This window comes from Wyeomyia smithii, chromosome 3, assembly GCF_029784165.1.
Source record: "Wyeomyia smithii strain HCP4-BCI-WySm-NY-G18 chromosome 3, ASM2978416v1, whole genome shotgun sequence".
Lineage (NCBI taxonomy): Eukaryota > Metazoa > Arthropoda > Insecta > Diptera > Culicidae > Wyeomyia > Wyeomyia smithii.
Window position 1 is genome coordinate 135,945,468 of NC_073696.1, and position 24,529 is coordinate 135,969,996.

The 24,529-nt window shown below is 33.7% G+C and overlaps 1 protein-coding gene across 11 annotated transcripts in view; it reads right to left on the reverse strand.

Moving 5' to 3' along the window:
* The window catches only part of LOC129729587 (sodium/hydrogen exchanger 9B2), a 292,387-nt gene that overhangs the window by 215,465 nt on the left and 52,393 nt on the right, over positions 1 to 24,529 (reverse strand). For 3 of the 11 annotated variants that reach the window (XM_055688257.1, XM_055688259.1, XM_055688266.1), the window contains exon 2: positions 6,681 to 6,726. The exons of 4 other annotated variants lie outside the window; for them this stretch is intronic. In XM_055688257.1, coding sequence (XP_055544232.1) covers positions 6,681 to 6,726 — 46 coding nt within the window. Of the gene's footprint in view, positions 1 to 6,658; positions 6,727 to 10,874; positions 11,030 to 11,147; positions 11,341 to 24,529 lie in introns of those variants that run through there. 4 more of the 11 variants (XM_055688264.1, XM_055688261.1, XM_055688269.1 and 1 more) reach the window with 3 other exon arrangements.

Here is a 24,529-nt window from a genome sequence, read left to right on the forward strand (position 1 = left end):
ATTGAATTGGTGGATGAACCTGATGAAATGAAACAGCCAATTAATGTTAACTGTACTTTGACCGGTTTTCACCCTATTTCATACATAGAACTGAAAAACATTTGTTTTTCAATGCAAAAAACGGCTGGAATCGATAACGTTAATGCAAAAGTAATTCAAGATTGCTTTCATGTCATCGGACACGACCTCCTTGGCCTAATCAATGAATCGTTACAAACTGGGCACGTGCCACGAGTTTGGAAGGAATCTTTGGTGGTTCCTATTCAAAAGGTTGCTGGTACGAGTAAAGCCGAAGAGTTTCGTCCCATCAACATGTTGCACACATTAGAAAAATTTTAGAACTTGTTATCAAAGGCCAACTTTTAAATCATCTAAATATGAACAGTTTGTTAATACCAGAACAATCAGGCTATCGAGAAGGTCATTCTTGTGAAACTGCGTTGAATTTGGTGTTGGCAAAATGGAAAGAAAATATTGAGCGTAAAGAAACTATTGTTGCAGTGTTCTTGGATTTAAAACGCGCTTTCGAAACAATTTCTAGGCCCTTATTGTTACGAACAATAAAGCGCTTTGGTATTACTGGTACTGCATACAAGTGGTTTAAGAGCTACTTGTGTGACAGAACTCAACGGACTATTTTCAATGAATTTACATCTTTTCCCATGGGAAACATTCTTGGAGTACCTCAAGGAAGTGTATTAGGGCCCATTTTATTCATAATGTACATTAATGACATGAGACAAGTTTTACGTTTCTGTGATATTAACCTTTTTGCTGATGATACTGTACTGTTCATTGCAGCTAAAGATCTCGATTTTGCTTTTATTCGCTTGAATGAGGACTTGTGTTCGCTGAGTAGATGGTTGAAATTCAAACAACTAAAACTGAATAGAAGTAAAACTAAATTTATGGTTATTTCGCGCAACCGTGTTACTGAAAATGTCTCTGTGGAAATTGACAGCGAGACACTTGAACGCGTACGTGAGATGAAATATCTTGGCGTGACTATTGATGACAAACTTAAGTTCAATATTCATATTGACAATGTCATCAAGAAAATTGCCAAAAAATATGGAATTCTCTGTCGTTTGAATAAAGAGTTGAGTACTTTTAGCAAGATTCATCTCTATAAATCAATCATCTCTCCCCACTTGGACTTTTGCTCTTCCATTTTATTTTTGGCAAATGAAACTCAAATATCGAGGTTACAGCGTTTGCAGAATAAAGTTATGCGGTTAATTTTGAGATGTAGTAGATTCACTTCCTCGGCCTTGATGTTGGATGCCTTGCAATGGTTATCTGTGAAGCAGCGAATTGTGTTCATGACGATGGTGTTCATTTTTAAAATAGTTAACGGATTGCTGCCTCGATATTTGTGTGATCGAATTGTGAAAGGAAGTGATATTCATAGATACAATACTAGAAACGCGACAGAAATTCGAATACCAAATTTTATTTTTGGAGATTCGTAGAATTCATTATTTTTAAAGGAATTAAAGTGTTCAATTCGATGCCTACACAGGTCAAACGTGCAGCAACGCTACTGTTTTTTAGACAGCTAAACAGAAATGTTTTACAATTCACGCACTAAATTGACGAAGTTTTCATAACGGATGATTTTATGTGGACTTTTGCTGTAATGGCTTTTTAGTATTTATTTAAGCATTGTAAAAACTATTATGTTCGTCCCGATGATAATGATGGATTATTTATTTAATGTAGTAGTAAAAAAATTAAATAAATGAGAAGTCTACAAAGGTTTAAGAATCGCGCGCGTTACACAGATATAATTGACTACCTCTCTTAAATTAATATATGACATTTTGAAAAATAAAGGTTTTTTTTTATTTACATACATACAGATGTATTATGCTGATGTATGTTATGAAAATTGAGTTTTTGTGACACAATAATTTTTCAAGTAGTTCTGGACATACGTCGGATTACTCGGAAAAATTATGACACTTTTGATTGTCTTTGGACGTTGAAATTCCTAGCTGTTCTAGTACTTTTTCGGGTTGGAAATTTTCTAGACTTCCCTAGGTGGGGACATCCTCATGAGTCTCATGTTAAGTTCACGGTTTACCTGTGCTTTGCTTGCTGAGTTCGGCGGGAATGGCCTTGTTGGGACTGTAGCAATTTGGCTGTTTAGCTAGATTGGGTGTTGGCTTAATTCAGATGTGAATAATGTTCAATTGATTGAAAGAAGTAAAATAATTAGAACTTGGTAATCTTGGTCGTAGAACGGCTTAGAAATTTGTGTTTAAATTTTTTTATTCAGTAATACTGCCGTTTAAGCATTGGAATATTATGGAGGATTTTATATCTGTATTGACAAAACCAGTCCGTTTTTTTTTGCTTTCTGGTTTAATTGAAGTAATAACTAATTATCTAATAGATAAATCGTCTACCTCAAAACATTGTAGGGGTAAGAGGCGGGACCATCATCATCATAAGTGGACCAGTCCTGCTTCCATTGCCATTTGTACCCAGAAATCTCCATCCTGGAGATGTATGGTCCGCTTTCGGGTGGAAAGAATTTTCAGCTAGTTCTGTCTGAAGATTTTTTTGAGATTTTGCACTGCATGTGTTGGTCACCTGAAGATTGGAGACAGTCCCTGAGACAAATTTCACCTCCTCGAGTATTTCAGTAAGTTTGTTTGGGATAACTCTCATTTTTTAACTGATTGCTACTAAATTTTGTTTCAAACTTTGTTGTTACCTACTGAAAGCGCGTGTGCAAGATTTTTGAATAACTTTATTGCTTTTTGTGTCATCCTTCTATTTTAGTCGAATTTTTCCCGTCTTAAAAAAAACTAAAAACTAATGCCATCAATTTCAGGAAACTTAAAATTTTCAAAACCCGAAGCGTAGAACACGGTTTTAAGTTTAGACCATAAGCCATTAGATTAAATTGGCTCCGTAAAACATTAATTTGTATTGTGCCGTGTCAAATAAATGTTGTAAAAAAAACACGGTTTTAAGAAAAGTTTAAAAAAAAAACATTTGCTCTAGAACAAAGAAAACCCAAGTTGTGTTGCACGCCGTTTGACTCGAAGACATCAACTCCAAAAGCATCAGCACAGATGGTATTTTTACCTGTTTATTTTGTAATCATTCATCAAATATTACTTTCAAACCGCAAACATCGATTTTGTGCGCTGTTTGTTTTTGATGTAGGAAAAAAATCTGAAAAACCTAACACAAATGAACTTTCGAGGGGGTATCCTTTCTTGAAGCAGCTTTTGTTAAGCGTTTACACACTTAACTGCATAATGTTTCCTCGGTAAAGTAAAATGCCGAACTGCTTGAAAACTTGTTTGGTTTGCTGTTGTATCGGTTAAATTTTACTGAAAAATCGGAAACCGAACGTCTTTACCGGAATACCGTGAATTTGTTTGCCAAAAATATCCCTAAAACAGGGAATTTCTGAGTTCAGTGAACTGAAATACAGTAAGGTCGCTTTTCACGCGGTTTTTTTACGCGGGTTGCTTTCCTCCATTACTTAAAAACGGTACAAGATATCGACCTCATTTCAATCACGTTTTCCGTTTTAGGCCACGAGTGATCATATATCAGTTTTCAAAAAAATTCACAATTTTGGTGTAAATACTCAAAATTTAAAATATTGCATTTTGGTCTCTAGATTGGCCACTATCATATTCAAACGAGATTTGAACGTTTTAGGACGGTTCTCTTTGTTGTATTTGCAACTCAAGAAAGTCGTTTTTTACGCGGGCCCATACAAATTTGGAACGCATCCCCCGCGTAAAAAGCGACCTTAGTGTACCAAATATCGGTACCCTGGTGTCATTCAACTGAGATCTCATCGAACGAATAAAGCTCTTACCGAAATTCCGCAAACAAAACTGTCAAAATAACGAATTCTTCACTTTTAAATTTTCATGGTTAGTTGTGATGGTTTAGATGTGAAAGGAGTAGGTTTATTAAGATTGACTTAAATATTGAGTGAGTAGACCCTTTTTTCAGATCTTATTTTTATTCATTACAAGAAAACGAATAATTCTTTCTCTAATCAATTTTGTTGGTTATTGACTCGCATCGCAGGGTGGAAGTTGCCGAATGAGGAATGTTGCTTTATATCCTGAAAGCAACACAACTCTCCCGTTTTTACCCATACTTGGTGGTTAATAAATTTATACGTATATTGAATCGTTCTGAAAATTATCTGGGTTAATATAAAAAATCGCAAAACGCAGTCAATATTACCGAAGTTCCCGTTTACTTTTACTGTTTTTGATAATTTTGATGTATTACCGAGATTTTTGCCGAGGTCTCAGCTCTTGAAATCTCGGTAATTTATTTAACCGTACTCCGTTATAATATTTAAGTGTGTAGACCAGTAGTTTCCAACTCTTCTGGGATCGCGACCCCTTTGATAAGTCAAAACAGCTCCACGACTCTTTTTGCGAAGCACATACAGCTTCGCGGCCCCTCAAAAGAGTTTCAGATACAAGTTTTGTAATACAAGGCTGTGTTTGTCAGTCCCATATCGTAATGCTTGCCTAGTTCGTCTCATGTGTTGGTCTCAATTTACAGAAAGATTGAAAATCCATTCTCACAAAGGTATTAAGAAGTCAAATTGCTTGTCAAATTTATCAAGGCCTTCACAGCTGTCCTAGACAAGCCCTGCGGTCTTCTCGCCGATTGCGGACCCCTGGTTGAGATTCACTGTTTTAGACCACGTGATACCCTTGTGTAAAATTCCGCGACTAGTTGCTTTCCACCAGTTTATTAAAAGACCTAGCTCGTATCTACAGGAAAAAATATCAAGCATGAACATGGCTAAAACACTACATCGCAATTCAATAATATGACAGGAGTTCTTCTAAGGAGCATCATGCGACCCGTAGTTTCAGATACACATTGTCAAAAAAGTGCTGCAACGTTCTTCAGTACGTCCATTGTTCGAGATATCCACACGTGATCGTATACAGATACACTCACACACAAGTATATACACTACCCGTCATAAGTTTGGAATCTCTTTACTGAGTATTGCAACACCCAGTTTGAATATTGCAACACCTCCCGAAAAGTTTAGTATCACCTGGAATAGGCGGATATCTCGTGTTTCTAACAACCTAGAAAGTTGCGGTTTTCAGCAAACTTGTTCAGAAGGTCAAAGGCTACTGTATGGTAGCCGATTTGTGTGAAATTTTACCGCTATGTGGCGCTAGTAGGCACACAATGTGTCGTATTTTAAACTTAACTATTCTCACGATTCCGACCTGCTAGAAAGTTGCGGTATTCAGCCAACTTGTTCAGGAGGCTAAAGGCTTCTACATGGTAGACAATTAAATACTGAATTACCCCGCTATGCGGCGCTAGGATGCATGCAGTTTTTCGCATTTAGACTTCAACTTATCGCGTGATTATTACTACCCACAAAGTTGCGGTGTTCGGCTTGCGTCACCAGTTCTGGTCAAGCATGTCTAAATACAGTATAGCGCCGCATGTGTGTTCCAAGCTATTCCATCGATTCTATTTTCATTACAATTCAGTGTAATACGAAATGCCCTCTGTGGTGTTCGAATCCTTAAACATCGGATTAGAGGCATGTCTATTGCAACTGTTTGCTGTCGAGGTAATCAATTTAGTCGCGATATCGTCAATTTTCCCCATTGTTAAACGGGTTGTGAATGTTGGTGATCAAACTGTCGAAACTGAATTCGAAACGCTTAAAACTAAATGCACACTAGCGCTGCGTTGCGGTTGAATTCCGCACTATACTGTCCGGGGCCTGTAATCACTAAAAAATGACTTAGCTGAATCTCGTGCTGCCCTTACGCGTGACGTTAAGTCTCATATGGAAGAAATGGCAAAAAGAATACCTGCTCCCGTCAATGTCCCGCTGGAAACGCACTCATCGTCTATTACACTAAAAGCTCATCAGAACTTTGTCAGCAATAATGAATCAACTTCTGGTTGGCGCTTCATTGGAGTCCTCATTGCCATTAATGCAGACTTTACTTCTGAAGAAATAATACTCGACAAATATAAAGAATTTGAACATGTATGGGCCAAAGCATTTATTGCTGGTGAAGAACATATCTTTTGTTCCGTGTACTTTCCACCGGAACATGCTCATAAACATTCATATGAATTACTTTTCAAAACTTTAGAATCTATTATGTCTAACATGAAACCAGAAGTAAAACTGCATGTCTATGGCGACTTCAACCAACGTAATGCAGACTTTATTGTAGACATTGAAAATGAATCTATCTTACTCCCAGTCGTAGGCGAAACACGAAACACTGCAGTATCTTTTTGGCAAATCCTCAGAACACGGTCTATATCAAATCAATCATGTCAAAAACAAATAAAATGCATATTTAGACCTATTATTCACAAACTGCACTGAAAACTTCTGTGTAGATGCATCATTGACTCCCATCTGGAAAAAAGAAGCATTTCACACAGCAAGAATATTCAATAGTAATGAATAACACTTCGTACCCTAGCGACTGCGAGTACGAGGATGTACCGGAATACCACAAAACTGACTTCGAACAAGTCAAACGTAGACTACGCATCATAAATTGGCGTAGTATAATTTGTAAAGAAGGAAATGTAAACGAAGAAGTACCAAAATTTTATGAAATAGTTAATCAAATTATATCAGAAAATGTACCACTAAAAAAAAGAAGACGTACGAGCACCAACAAATATCCAGTGTGGTTGAATCCACAATTGAAGAACCTAAAAAATAAAAAACAAAAAGCACATAAAATATACAAAAAAGACAACAATAGCGAAAATCTTCAAAATTACCAAGAAATTTTCTGTCAACTTGACGCAGCCATTAAAATTGCACATGAAGAACATAACCGTAAGTTCGAACATCAAATCAAATCTTGCCTTAAGAACTTCTTCAATTACGTGAAAACCAAACTAAAAAGTAACAACTTTCCATCACGAATGCATCTTGACAGTAATGTAGGACATACTAGTAATAAAATATGTAGTCTTTTTGCCACTTTTTTTCAAGAAATATACACCACATTTGAAGAAACAGACCGCGACCGCGAATATTTCTCGTATTTTCCTGAATATTCGAATTCTTTACCTATCAATCAAATATCTGAATTCGAAATTCAGAACGAACTTGAAACTTTAGACGCTACGAAAGGTCCTGGACCTGACAGAACAGCTCCAATTTTTCTCAAAAACTTGGCAGAAGAACTATCTACAAATTTACTACACCTTTTTAATATGTCTCTGAAGAATGGAATTTTTCCAGAACTTTGGAAAATCTCATATTTAGTGCCAATTTTCAAATCTGGCGTGAAATCTCGTAATTATCGTGGAATTGCAATTATTTCGTGCGTTCCAAAATTATTTGAATCAATAATTAATGAAAAAATCCTTCAGCAAGTAAAACACCAAATTACAACTCAACAGCACGGCTTTTACTAAGACCGATCAACTACCACAAATCTTTTGGAGTTCATAACTTTCACTTTGACTGTTATGGACAACGGCAACTACGTAGAATCTCTTTATACGGACTTTAGCAAGGCATTTGACAGAATCGACATACCATCTTGAATTTATTGGAAGTCGGTTGGTTTTGTCTCCGCTTGGCGCATTGCATTTTAAATTCATATGGAGATTTGTATGGAAAAACCAACTTTTTTGCATTTTCCATTCTAAAGATCTCAAAATGGCTCAAATCATAGGTTTCATGACTTCATATGGTAGGTTTTTTGATGCCTAACAACTTGGCCGAAGGCACTAAAGAGCTAGGGTGTGCCAAAAAAATACTAGAGCTGTTCAAAGTTGAGTATGTCGAAACCTATGTTGCAAATCATTTTTTTCTGCCAACACTGCCAGTGTACCAGCGTCAGTCCGATTTCCATCAGAAGTTACCTCTGAAACACGTTGTAGATTCTATTTACGCCTAGAATATTGACCTAAATCTGTCTGCTTGGTCCAGCTGAGTGTATAAAATCGTTACGATAGGTTACTTCTGATGGGAATCCAACTGACGCCGGTACATTGGTAATGTTGGCAGAAAACAAGATTTTTTGCATTTAAATCGACATACTCAACTGTGAACAGCTATGGCTCTTCTTAGGGACATTCTAGCTCTTCAGTGTCTTTTGCAAAGTTGTTAGGCATCTAAAATACTATACTTCAACATAATGTAGTGCATTATTAGAGCATTATTGAGCTCTCTAGGAAGGTAAATGCAAAAAAGTAGGTTTCCCATACCAATTTTCATACAAATTTGAAATGCAATGCGCCAAGCGGAGACAAAACCAATCGACTTCAAGTAAGTTTGGTTCTGGAAAATCGATCATTTTTACCCACCCTAATGCTTATAGACATACAAGCACTTAAAAAACGCCGCGAACTTTCAATGCTTTACTTTATCAATGACATTATTTCTCAACGCGTGCAATCTTCTAAATTATTATCGCAACTAAATTTTTATGCACCCAGTCGTCAATTAAGATATAGTAAAATATTTTCGGAAAACTCTCACAGAACTAACTACTCAAAAATTGGCCCATTAAATCGCATGATGCGTCACTATAATCAGCACTGCGAAAATATCGACACTATGGGCAAAAATCAAATCAAAAAACGACTAACTACTGGAAATAATGTATAGAATATAGATAAACATTGTTATTATTATAACTGTAGTCTACATTTGCTTTACGAAATAAATAAATAAAAAATAAATAAATAAATAAATAAATCGCCCTTGACCTCCTGACTAACTTTGCTTAAAATCGCAACTCTCTGAAAGGCGGGATTATTGAGCTAAACAACGTTCAAAATACTCGAGACTACATGCACACTAGCGCCCCGTTGTGGCTGAATTCTGCACTATACTGTCTGCCAATTACAAGACCTTGACCTCCTGAGCAACTTTGCTGAAGACCACAAGTAACTAGGTTTCCAGAATCGAAAGATAGAGTTACATAAATCTGCCCATTTTAAGTGATGCTAAACTTTTCGGGGTGTTGTAATATTCAAACTGGGTGTTGAAAACTTATGATGGGTAGTGTATATAAACCGAATAAGCCCAAAGGGATATACAGTGGTGGAGTATTGCTTATAAAGTCATCTGCATTGCTTAGACCTACCTTTTAGAGTCATTAAACGTATGGTTTAAGCCAATCTCAGGTTTCTAGAAAGGAAAAGCAAAAAAGCGGGTTTCCCAATACAAATTTTAATACAAATTTGAAATGCAATGTGCCAAGCGGAAACAAAACCAATCGACTTCCAATTCATTTAGGATTGTTTTGAGCCCCAAAAAGAACAAAAAAAACTTGGCTCTGGGTTTGTGCTATCAAGTTTCATTTTTTTCCATATGGCTATAGATGTGAGGAATGCATTATTTTTGCGAGTTTCAGTACTTGACGGTCATTCCTAGAACTAGTTTTCTTTCCAACCTCGTGTTTTTGATTTCTGCAGGCATTAAACAGGTTTTCTAACGATATTCTGTGAGCAGTCGATGGTTTCTGCTATTTATTTTTGACAGTTTCACCTTTATTTTGTAGTTTTTGACCAACCGTTTTGTATCAGGGCTGAAATATTTATCGCGACCCTCCACCGGAAAAATAAAAAGCAAAATTATAAACCCAATTTATTTCGTGAATCTCGAAATCTCGAGATTCACGAAATTAAAGGAAATTTATCGAAATTGAGCATACATTTTTTCAATAAACAGTAACAACTTATGATTCCTCAACCAATTTTACTGCTGTTATAAACTCTAATTAAGGTCCGGAAATGCTTCAAAGCTTTAGGTCTTATAAAATTTAAAAAAATCCAGTATTTACTATATTTTTCATAATTTCCGGATTTTTTTTTTAATTTTCCATTTAATTAAACTCAAAATATCTCTAAGCTTACTTTTTAAATATGAATCAATGAAAAAATTTACTCAAATTTTTTAAATTTTAGTTATTTTTTGAAGAATTTCGAGAAAAAATTTCGTTCAGTTTCGGAAACCTCGAAATTTCAAACAGCTTTACAATGAAAACTTTTCCCGCTAACAGATACTATGAATTTTGACAGATAGCATTTTCCTATTCATTGCCTATATCGTAAGCAAGATCAGACAGATATTGTGTTCAAATATGCCTTACAAATGATAGGTTAAAATGCAGATGACTTTATAAGCAATGCTTTTTTTCCACCACTGTATATACACACACACATATATATATATATATATATATATATATATATATATATATATATATATATATATATATATATATATATATATATATATATATATATATATATATATATATATACATATATATACATATATATACATATATAAACATATATATACATATATATACATATATATATATATATATATATATATATATATATATATATATATATATATATATATATATATATATATATATATATATATATATATATATATATATATGTATATATATGTATATATATGTTTATATATGTATATATATGTATATATATGTATATATATGTATATATATATATATATATATATATATATATATATATATATATATATATATATATATATATATATATATATATATATATATATATATATATATATATTTATTTATTTATGTATATTTATATACCACTCTGACTTCATATATATATTCACTGGAATTCTCGAATCGTTTCGGAACAGAGTGGTAAGCTTTAAATTGTTTGAAAAGCAGAGTAAACTGATTAGAGCATAACATGTCCTGTATGTTCTATCATCGTTCGAGAATCATAGAGGTTTCCGATATTCAAGAAGTAATATTTTACAAGAAGTAATATTTTACTTAAACCATAGTTTTCTATTCCGGAATCAAAAATAATAACACCTTCTAGTGCCTTTTGAAATGCACTGCGTCGCTTTTCTCACACGGGAAATTAGAGATGTCGAAAAGTATAACAATGCACGTGAACCGTAGCTGAGTATTTTTCACTATTTATGTTTGTTTAATTTATTCGCATATAGCCGTGCTAGTATACTTCACTGTATGGCAAACGTTATAAGCGATCTTTTATTTTCTCACTTGATTTATTTTAATCAGCCGTTCCATTGTTCCGGTTTGAAACAATTGAGTGGCTTAATTAAAAATAGGTATAATTACGTTTTCTTCAACATTGTGGAGTCGATGTAGATTCTACTCTATATAATCACACAATTATATCATAAATCTGGTCAGAGCACGAATTCTTCACTCGCGGAATCGAATGTACCCGGCTTAAAACCGTAGCTTAACACGATTTAAATGAGCGAATAGATAACAAACGCTCGTTCGCGATGTTCACTTTTAGACGGATAAAAATATACTCCGAGAGCTATTGAACTCGGACTATTATTTATAAACTGAAATCTCAAATTGGCTATTCAATTATTTACTTGTACTTTATATTTTATATATAGTAAAACCAAATGAATTGTTTACTTGTGTTTGATACCTTAAATAATTACAAACGTATTGGATAATTTCCACTATGCTTCTATTCGATGAAACTATATACCGACGCGTTAATATCAGTTTATTGACACGTATATTAATAATCGGAGTTATATGCTATGATTGTCAAATTCATTGATAACCGGAATTAAGTTAGTCTGTTGAATGATATTCTAAACGCATGTGCAATCTGATATTTTAGGGGGAGCATACTTGTGACTGTTGCCAAGTTCTCTGCACTTTTTAAGTAGTGAAAAAGCGCTTACACCGGGGTAAGCTGAAATGCGCGGTAAGATAAAACAAAAGCCCTCACTTCGGTCGTTGATGACGTATTGCTAAAATTGGTTTTTTAATAGTGAGTATCACCAAACGCATCTTTCAACTGTCGAAACCAAGACAAAGCACAAGTTGTGCTTTGGTTTACTTCCACTCTTCGTGAATTCAGTGCAAACATATTTACAAGAAGATTGAACTTGCTGGAGAAAATATTCTTTTATGAATTTTTTTTCTCGCATAATTGGTTGTCAATTGAACATTTTCTGTTGATAAAGTGTAATAATTTCAATTAGATACAGCAAGTGTCTATTTTAGTATTTCAGCTTGACTCTTGCATTTTTGCCTCTGATTTGGCAAATTGAAACGAAGTTGAAACAATCGAATCGACTATTTTTACACGTTTCGAACAAGAATTTAGATTTTTCAGGATTTTTTTTTTTGGAAGGGCACGTCTGTTTGTCTGTGGCTTTCGTATACGATGCTCAATTGAGTAAATCAGCTCAACATAATCGAAAATTTGTAGTTACAGCGGCATAAACGAGCATTATGTAGTTCAAAATTTTAGTGTTTCAACTTGCTCCACCATAAGTTTTTTGATAACCAGAAAGCCTAATTAAAGTTTGAACCATCAAATTTGATTTGGATTTTTACGAATATTTCAAGTAACCTTCGATGTCAAATTTTTAAAAAACTGTTTCAACTTTCCCCGGGGTTTCACCGTATTTGTGAAAGCTAGCATTTTCTTGTTCAGTCATAAAAGCAAGTTTCCACGTTTTAGTCAACTACTGGTTGCGACTGTTTATTAGTTAATATCATATAAGCTAATAAGAGGAAAATGGCACAGAACAGATGAAATATTGTGATAAACATACATAATATTATAAGCACACATACAACAAATACGAAAAAAGTGGATTACAGAAACTACAGAAATTAATTTTTACTGTAATCTAAGTGCTCAGTTTATTATTTTTTGTAGCAAATACAAATGATGAATTTCCAACACTATCAGAGATGTGTAAAAGCAATTGTTAAGCTTTCGTTCGTTCGTTCGGGATTTAAATCTACTTGTCAAGAGAAGAGAAACAATCATACAACTAACTAAACCAATAACTTATCAACTCTAAAGAGAACTTATCGTAACAATTCAGGATTCTAACGATTTTCGACAGAAGTTGGTAATAATTTCATTTGACATAGTCCTCAAAACAAATGAGGGCATTCTAAAATCATTTTTAGATTTTTATTCTAAATCCTTGTAAGCATTTTATTTATTTTTAGACAGCAGCTTGACTAGATCGGCACTGCATGACTGGTCATAACATATATTTGCATAGGGTCCGGCAATTGTACTGCTGGTCAACTTGACCAGAATTTTTTATCCTGTTGTTCAGCCCCCTATCAATCCTGATAACAATCCCTTAGAATATTTGGTGTGGAGCGTCGTCGAGTGGGATACCAATAGTACACCATATATATATATATATATATATATATATATATATATATATATATATATATATATATATATATATATATATATATATATATATATATATATATATATATATATATATATATAGATATATAGATATAAAGATATATATATATATATATATATATATATATATATATATATATATATATATATATATATATATATATATATATATATATATATATATATATATATATATATATATATATATATATATATATATATATATATATATATATATATATATATATATACATAACACGAGCTTTGAACTCGAGTCCTTCTTCTTTGAAGATTCATACCACTACTCTGTTCCCGCTATATGAGATAAGCATTACTCGATGTGCTGATTTCTCTTCGTTACCTACTTATCTACACGTTCATAGCTAGGAACATACCGGGTCTCTCTTTCAGACGGAACATCATGCAAACTAGGAAGTTCAGAAAAGGCTGACGCGGAACTTTTTCTGAGCTTTCAAGTTCAAAAAAGTACATGCGGAACGAGATGTGAACTTAAGTCTGACAGTTCACTAGTTTGTTTTGATTTTGCTGCAGTTTGTTGGCAATATAATTGAAAAAGGTTGTGGACGCAATATTTTTCTTCCAAACGATTATTGAAAATTTGTTTTGGTAAGCAGTATATACAAAATATGATAAATGCTCAAAATCGATAAAAACTTTTCCGATCAATAGATATGCTGTTTTCGGTCATATTTAGCAGATTTTCTGGCATCAATCTGACACCGCATTACTCGATGTGCTGATTTCTCGATGTGCTGATTTCTCTTCGTTACCTACTTATCTACACGTTCATAGCTAGGAACATACCGGGTCTCTCTTTCAGACGGAACATCATGCAAACTAGGAAGTTCAGAAAAGGCTGACGCGGAACTTTTTCTGAGCTTTCAAGTTCAAAAAAGTACATGCGGAACGAGATGTGAACTTAAGTCTGACAGTTCACTAGTTTGTTTTGATTTTGCTGCAGTTTGTTGGCAATATAATTGAAAAAGGTTGTGGACGCAATATTTTTCTTCCAAACGATTATTGAAAATTTGTTTTGGTAAGCAGTATATACAAAACATGATAAATGCTCAAAATCGATAAAAACTTTTCCGATCAATAGATATGCTGTTTTCGGTCATATTTAGCAGATTTTCTGGCATCAATCTGACACCGCAAATACCCATATTGGGAGGTATTTAGTTATTTTGGTTGTTTTCCAGAAACTAAAAGTGGTCGTCTTTAAATTCAAAATGGTGTCCAGGGTCAATGTTTGGTTTCTATGCATCATCTTGATTACAAAAATATTCATATTGAGTATTATTCGGTCATTTTCGACTGTTTTCTAAAAGTTGCCATTTAGCAATTCAAAATGGTGCCTTAGGTCAATTGTTAGCTCATTGCATCATTCTAGTTCCAGATATACTCATATTGGATGGTATTTGGTTATTTGAGGCTGTTTTTCAGAAACCGAAGTTTTTATCGATTTTGAGCATTTATCATATTTTGTATATACTGCTTACCAAAACAAATCTACTATATAAAAATGGAATTCCGTAACGCTTGATCTTATTGATATTATTCCCTCAGTCTCTGAGGTGTACAGTAATCATCATCATTTTGAATCGTTCTAAATCAAAAATAATAAGCGGTGACATGTGTTTTTTTTTTACATTGAAATGTTTGTTGATGTTCAGAAAAAAACATTTGAGGGAAAATAAAAAGTATCTGATTACAAAAACTTGAGATGTTATTCACAAAACTACGTAAAACATGCAAAATTATGACTTTTTATGCTGAATTTGCCTCTAAATCAAAATTCAAAGCGATGACATGTGGTTATTTTTCTATTAAAATGTTTGCTAACGTTCAGGAAAGACATTTGAGAAAAAATAAAAAGTATCTAATTACTAAAACTTGAGATATTATTCACAAAACTAGGTAAAACATGCAAAATTATGACTTTTTATGCTGAATTTGCCTTTAAATCAAAATTCAAAGCGATGACATGTGATTATTTTTTAATTAAAAGTTTGTTAACGTTCAGGATAGACATTTGAGGAAAAATAAAAAGTATCTGATTATTAAAACTTGAGATAGTATTCACAAAACTACGTAAAACATGCAAAATTATGAATTTTTATGCTGAATTTGCCTCTAAATCAAAATTCAAAGCGATGACATGTGATTATTTTTCCATTGAAATGTTTGTTAACGTTCTAGAAAGACATTTGAGGAAAAATAAAAAGTATATGATTACTAAAATTTAAGATGTTATTCACAAAACTACGTAAAACATGCAAAATTATGACTTTTTATGCTGAATTTGTCTCTAAACCAAAATTCAAAGCGATGACATGTGATTATTTTTTCATTAAAAAGTTTGTTAACGTTCAGGAAAGACATTTGAGGAAAAATAAAAAGTATCTGATTACTAAAACTTGAGATATTATTCACAAAACTACGTAAAACATGCAAAATTATGACTTTTTATGCTGAATTTGCCTCTAAATCAAAATTCAAAGCGATGACATGTGGTTATTTTTTCAATAAAATGTTTGTTAACGTTCAGGAAAGACATTTGAGGAAAAGTAACAAGTATCTGATTACTAAAACTTGAAATATTATTCACAAAACTACGTAAAACATGCAAAATAATGAGTTTTTAGCTGAATTCGCCTCTAAATCCAAATTCAAAGCGATGACATGTGGTTATTTTTTCATTAAAATGTTTGTTAACGTTCAGGAAAGACATTTGAGGAAAAGTAAAAAGTATCTGATTACTAAAACTTGAAATATTATTCACAAAACTACGTAAAACATGCAAAATCATGAGTTTTTTAGCTGAATTTGCCTCTAAATCAAAATTCAATGCGATGACATGTGATTACTCTTTCATTAAAATGTTCGTTCGTTTTGAGGAAAAATAGAAGGTATCTCAATGCTAAAAGTTGAGATATAATTCACAAAACTACGTATGTTTGAAGATGATTTATGTATACAGCACAACAACATCGCACGCTAGCCTTCTAATAGCGTTCTTGATCAACCAGATTAGTTGGGAGAATTCGTTATCTATATTGTTTTTAGCACATTTTGCATGTTGTTGGATAAGTACAACGATACACCGTGTCCCAGTGCTGAGCCGAAGAAAATCTTTTCGACCTGATCGGGGATTGAACCCGATATCACAACCGTGTGAGAGCCAATCGACATCGCTAACCACAGAGCCACGGGGAATACAGAATACAGAAAAACGCATCAAAATACTTTTTTTGAAATTTATACGTATTATACAATTATGGGTCAGTCAACGTGTTGCCTGAAAGTTTAAAAATGAATATTAAATCGGAAAAATTATCAACCACGAATGCTTTACTATCTATTTCTGTGTTCTGATGTATACTTTAGATCGACAATTAGTTTTATTGCAGCTGATGTGTGTAAATCGGTTAGGAAGAAAAATATCATTGGCATAGCAAAAGACACAATTATGGGTCGCTTTCGGCATTCAAGATCATTTAGTCTATAAAATCATCAAAAAAAGTTATCTAAAAAGTTATTTCATTGTTATAAAAGCTTGATAATGTTGTAAAAGCTTGATCATTTCATTATGTCGTGATGTATTATCATGCAAAAGTAATAAAAACACCGCAAAATGTAGCATTTCCACAATTATGGATCACTTTACTTAATGCACGGAGCAGAATTATTTTTTTCGGTGACATTTTCAAAATTAAATCATTTAAATCGTATGAATAAGGTTACAAGTGAGTGCCAATAAAAATAGAAATAAAAAATGGCGACTTCCAGTTTCAGCAAAATAACCTAAAGAGCTATTTGGCCAACAATTTCAATACTTCCAAAAGTAGAACTCCTTACGTCTCTTGAAATCCAAAATGGCGACTTCCAGTTTCTGTAAATCAGCCTTAAATCACAAAATGCAATCCAATAAGGAAACTTCCGTTCTGTGCGTTCTCGGAATATTGAAGTACTAAAAGTGATGATGGACATATAAGATGTGAAATATTTTTTAAGTGGGTTGAGCTAATGCAACAATGAAGCATAAAAAAAATCTTGACTTCGAAACCTTTAATCCCGTGCATCGCCGGGAGCGTTCAACTAGTTTTCAATAATCGTTTGGAAGAATAATATTGCGTCCACAACCTTTTTCAATTACATTGCCAACAAACTGCAGCAAAATCAAAACAAACTAGTGAACTGTCAGACTTAAGTTCACATCAAAAAAAAAAAAAAAAAAATACCGGTCTTTCAAAAAGTCGGTAATACCGACCACCCTAGTTTGGCCCTTTAGCATTTTATCCGTACTTTTAATCGGCACGAAAGTTCAGAAGAAGTCTATGTCGTATTTCAATTCCACTTTGAAAATCATGTTAAGTTCTGACTGACGCTTTACTCGGCTTTGGCAAAAGTGAAGTTTGCTTCAGGATTAGTGATGAAAAATGAGTTTTCTAAAAACAATAAAGAAAAGTGGTTTATTTTATTATCATCGGAATTTTTTATCTAAATAAATGGCAAAAGGAAAACAAAGCTATAATTTCAATAGGTATAAAGGCTTTCTCTATCTGAAGACTTTCTTCGGTTACCTTGCAGGAAATCAATTATGAATTCAAATACCCCGGAATGTGCAGATCAAACAAAAAAAACCGGATGTAAGCTGTGAATCCCCTTTAGACATTTGTTTGCGCGTGACGCTTTCATCCCTGAGCATTTTGTCCAAATCTTGGGTGTTTTTTACGTTCGACCACAGCATGATAATGGTGGTTTTGGAAGTCCGAATCCATTTCTCGGACACCACCGAGAGTTTCCTATGTCTCAAGCTGTTAGTCGTTTCGACTAGTGCTGGGATTTTAACCGGATATACTCGTGATCCGGTTATCCGAAGTTCGGATCACGAATGGGTAAACGAATACTATTCGGATACTCGGATATCCGGATACGGATAATCGAATATTAGGATATTCGGGTATCCGGGTATTTGTCATCTGGATATCCGCATTCTTTTTCTGTCTTTTGAAGCCCGGTCAAATAAAACATAATACGAAAAATGGCTTTTTTTCACAATCCCCCACTCCCTCGTATGTAATTATTTACATAGTTCTCTTTAAACTATGTTCGGATTCAAAATTCGGATATCCGGATATGCAACTATCCGAAAATCCTGTCGGATAATATCCGAATATCCGATTGATCCAGATTTTGGATATTTGTCGGATATCCGTTGCTGGATATCCGGTTATTTTAGTCCCAGCACTAGTTTCGACTACGGCTAACAGCATATCTATTGATCGGAAAAGTTTTTATCGATTTTGAGCATTTATCATATTTTGTATATACTGCTTACCAAAACAAGTTTTCAATAATCGTTTGGAAGAAAAATATTGCGTCCACAACCTTTTTCAATTATATTGCCAACAAACTGCAGCAAAATCAAAACAAACTAGTGAACTGTCAGACTTAAGTTCACATCTCGTTCCGCATGTACTTTTTTGAACTTGAAAGCTCAGAAAAAGTTCCGCGTCAGCCTTTTCTGAACTTCCTAGTTTGCATGATGTTCCGTCTGAAAGAGAGACCCGGTATGTTCCTAGCTATGAACGTGTAGATAAGTAGGTAACGAAGAGAAATCAGCACATCGAGTAATGCTTATCTCATATAGCGGGAACGGAGTAGTGGTATGAATCTTCAAAGAAGAAGGACTCGAGTTCAAAGCTCGTGTTATATATATATATATATATATATATATATATATATATATATAACAAATTTTCAATAATCGTTATATATATATATATATATATATATATATATATATATATATATATATATATATATATATATATATATATATATATATATATATATATATATATATATATATATATATATATATATATATATATATATATATATATATATATATATATATATATATATATATATATATATATATATATATAACACGAGCTTTGAACTCGAGTCCTTCTTCTTTGAAGATTCATATATATATATATATATATATATATATATATATATATATATATATATATATATATATATATATATATATATATATATATATATATATATATATATATATATATATATATATATATATATATATATATATATATATATATATATATATATATATATATATATATATATATATATATATATATATATATATATATATATATATATATATATATATATATAACACGAGCTTTGAACTCGAGTCCTTCTTCTTTGAAGATTCATACCACTACTCCGTTCCCGCTATATGAGATAAGCATTACTCGATGTGCTGATTTCTCTTCGTTACCTACTTATCTACACGTTCATAGCTAGGAACATACCGGGTCTCTCTTTCAGACGGAACATCATGCAAACTAGGAAGTTCAGAAAAGGCTGACGCGGAACTTTTTCTGAGCTTTCAAGTTCAAAAAAGTACATGCGGAACGAGATGTGAACTTAAGTCTGACAGTTCACTAGTTTGTTTTGATTTTGCTGCAGTTTGTTGGCAATATAATTGAAAAAGGTTGTGGACGCAATATTTTTCTTCCAAACGATTATTGAAAATTTGTTTTGGTAAGCAGTATATACAAAATATGATAAATGCTCAAAATCGATAAAAACTTTTCCGATCAATAGATATGCTGTTAGCCGTAGTCGAAACTAGTGCTGGGACTAAAATAACCGGATATCCGGCATCGGATATCCGACAAATATCCAAAATCTGGATCAATCGGATATTCGGATATTATCCGACAGGATTTTCGGATAGTTGCATATCCGGATATCCGAATTTTGAATCCGAACATAGTTTAAAGAGAACTATGTAAATAATTACATACGAGGGAGTGGGGGATTGTGAAAAAAGCCATTTTTCGTATTATGTTTTATTTGACCGGGCTTCAAAAGACAGAAAAAGAATGCGGATATCCAGATGACAAATACCCGGATACCCGAATATCCTAATATTCGATTATCCGTATCCGGATATCCGAGTATCCGAATAGTATTCGTTTACCCATTCGTGATCCGAACTTCGGATAACCGGATCACGAGTATATCCGGTTAAAATCCCAGCACTAGTCGAAACGACTAACAGCTTGAGACATAGGAAACTCTCGGTGGTGTCCGAGAAATGGATTCGGACTTCCAAAACCACCATTATCATGCTGTGGCCGAACGTAAAAAACACCCAAGATTTGGACAAAATGCTCAGGGATGAAAGCGTCACGCGCAAACAAATGTCTAAAGAGGATTCACAGCTTACATCCGGTTTTTTTTTGTTTGATCTGCACATTCCGGGGTATTTGAATTCATAATTGATTTCCTGCAAGGTAACCGAAGAAAGTCTTCAGATAGAGAAAGCCTTTATACCTATTGAAATTATAGCTTTGTTTTCCTTTTGCCATTTATTTAGATAAAAAATTCCGATGATAATAAAATAAACCACTTTTCTTTATTGTTTTTAGAAAACTCCTTTTTCATCACTAATCCTGAAGCAAACTTCACTTTTGCCAAAGCCGAGTAAAGCGTCAGTCAGAACTTAACATGATTTTCAAAGTGGAATTGAAATACGACATAGACTTCTTCTGAACGTTCGTGCCGATTAAAAGTACGGATAAAATGCTAAAGGGCCAAACTAGGGTGGTCGGTATTACCGACTTTCTGAAAGACCGGTATTTTTTTTTTTTTTTTTATGTGAACTTAAGTCTGACAGTTCACTAGTTTGTTTTGATTTTGCTGCAGTTTGTTGGCAATGTAATTGAAAAAGGTTGTGGACGCAATATTTTTCTTCCAAACGATTATTGAAAATTTGTTTTGGTAAGCAGTATATACAAAATATGATAAATGCTCAAAATCGATAAAAACTTTTCCGATCAATAGATATGCTGTTAGCCGTAGTCGAAACTAGTGCTGGGACTAAAATAACCGGATATCCGGCATCGGATATCCGACAAATATCCAAAATCTGGATCAATCGGATATTCGGATATTATCCGACAGGATTTTCGGATAGTTGCATATCCGGATATCCGAATTTTGAATCCGAACATAGTTTAAAGAGAACTATGTAAATAATTACATACGAGGGAGTGGGGGATTGTGAAAAAAAGCCATTTTTCGTATTATGTTTTATTCGACCGGGCTTCAAAAGACAGAAAAAGAATGCGGATATCCAGATGACAAATACCCGGATACCCGAATATCCTAATATTCGATTATCCGTATCCGGATATCCGAGTATCCGAATAGTATTCGTTTACCCATTCGTGATCCGAACTTCGGATAACCGGATCACGAGTATATCAGGTTAAAATCCCAGCACTAGTCGAAACGACTAACAGCTTGAGACATAGGAAACTCTCGGTGGTGTCCGAGAAATGGATTCGGACTTCCAAAACCACCATTATCATGCTGTGGCCGAACGTAAAAAACACCCAAGATTTGAACAAAATGCTCAGGGATGAAAGCGTCACGCGCAAACAAATGTCTAAAGGGGATTCACAGCTTACATCCGGTTTTTTTTTGTTTGATCTGCACATTCCGGGGTATTTGAATTCATAATTGATTTCCTGCAAGGTAACCGAAGAAAGTCTTCAGATAGAGAAAGCCTTTATACCTATTGAAATTATAGCTTTGTTTTCCTTTTGCCATTTATTTAGATAAAAAATTCCGATGATAATAAAATAAACCACTTTTCTTTATTGTTTTTAGAAAACTCATTTTTCATCACTAATCCTGAAGCAAACTTCACTTTTGCCAAAGCCGAGTAAAGCGTCAGTCAGAACTTAACATGATTTTCAAAGTGGAATTGAAATACGACATAGACTTTTTCTGAACTTTCGTGCCGATTAAAAGTACGGATAAAATGCTAAAGGGCCAAACTAGGGTGGTCGGTATTACCAACTTTTTGAAAGACCGGTATTTTTTTTTTTTTTGATGTGAACTTAAGTCTGACAGTTCACTAGTTTGTTTTGATTTTGCTGCAGTTTGTTGGCAATGTAATTGAAAAAGGTTGTGGACGCAATATTTTTCTTCCAAACGATTATTGAAAATTTGTTTTGGTAAGCAGTATATACAAAATATGATAAATGCTCAAAATCGATAAAAACTTCGGTTTCTGAAAAACAGCCTCAAATAACCAAATACCATCCAATATGAGTATATCTGGAACTAGAATGATGCAATGAGCTAACAATTGACCTAAGGCACCATTTTGAATTGCTAAATGGCAACTTTTAGAAAACAGTCGAAAATGACCGAATAATACTCAATATGAATATTTTTGTAATCAAGATGATGCATAGAAACCAAACATTGACCCTGGACACCATTTTGAATTTAAAGACGACCACTTTTAGTTTCTGGAAAACAACCAAAATAACTAAATACCTCCCAATATGGGTATTTGCGGTGTCAGATTGATGCCAGAAAATCTGCTAAATCGAGTAATGCTTATCTCATATAGCGGGAACGGAGTAGTGGTATGAATCTTCAAAGAAGAAGGACTCGAGTTCAAAGCTCGTGTTATATATATATATATATATATATATATATAACACGAGCTTTGAACTCGAGTCCTTCTTCTTTGAAGATTCATACCACTACTCCGTTCCCGCTATATGAGATAAGCATTACTCGATGTGCTGATTTCTCTTCGTTACCTACTTATCTACACGTTCATAGCTAGGAACATACCGGGTCTCTCTTTCAGACGGAACATCATGCAAACTAGGAAGTTCAGAAAAGGCTGACGCGGAACTTTTTCTGAGCTTTCAAGTTCAAAAAAGTACATGCGGAACGAGATGTGAACTTAAGTCTGACAGTTCACTAGTTTGTTTTGATTTTGCTGCAGTTTGTTGGCAATATAATTGAAAAAGGTTGTGGACGCAATATTTTTCTTCCAAACGATTATTGAAAATTTGTTTTGGTAAGCAGTATATACAAAATAACTAAATACCTCCCAATATGGGTATTTGCGGTGTCAGATTGATGCCAGAAAATCTGCTAAATATGACCGAATACCACCCAATATGAATATATTCAGACTTAAGGCGATGTACAGAAGCCAAAAGTCGAGAATATTGTTTATTTCGATGAAATCAATCATTTAAAACGATTTGTTATTTGACTTTGATCTTATCCTATGGCCGATTCGTCGTGCATTTGCAGACTTTTAACACATCGCAAGGAATCAGTCAAATTGGAACGTTCAAATAGTACGATACCACATTTAAATTATGTTGAGGCCACATATATCGATCAAAGCAGGTATAGTTTTTAATGGTCTTTGAATTTCTTCTCTTTCCATAACTTTTGAGTCACATATCAAATTGTTATGAAGTTTGTTATTTGTAAGTTCGAGAGATGACTCGTTCGTATGACACTAGTTATGTTCAAATAAGTCATGTAATCTTTGAGATAATAGACTTCCATTGTTTTATTAACAATTTAATACATAACGGTTGCTTAAGTTCGATAATTAAATGAAATGTGAACGTATAGGGCAGCCAAACTTTTAAACTACGTGTTCAATCATAATTCATCAGTTACGCCTTAACTAGCTCGTTCATTTTATATCAATATTGTTCAAATCGGTTGTGTAGTTTCTGAAATAATGTAATTTCGTGATTTTCACATTTCGATACATTACAGACGAAGTTACAGTCCGATTACAGTAAAATTCAATAGGGTGTTATTAGGCAGCTATCTATTTCATTTGACACTAATTTTGTGGAAATCGGGTCAGCCGTCTTTGAGAAAAATGAGTGAGTCCAAGTAGTCTTCGGAATATGTTCCTTTTCTTAGCTGGATGTCACATTTTTAAACATAACAGGCAAAGTAATAGTCCGATTGCAAAACAAATCAATAGGTTCTTATGGGGCAACTTGACCTTCCATTTGACGCTGATTTTATGAAAATCGGTACAGCCATCTCTGAGAAACATGAGTGAGATTGAACAGTCTTCAGAACACGTTTCTTTTCATAACTTTTGAAGCACAAGTTCTTCATAAAATTCAAAAGTTAAGAGTTTTCAAGGTAGCCCGTTCATTTGAAATCAATTTTGCTCAAATCGGTCAGACTTCCTGTGCACGTGCTTTTTTTTCAAGCGACGAGAGAAATCTTTCTCTCGCTCGTAGAATTTCCATGTATGTGCGACGAGACGAGACACGTCCCATGCAATTTGCAGCGAGACGCCCGTACTGTACATACTTGAGACTGCGGCGCACCAGACGATGTCTCA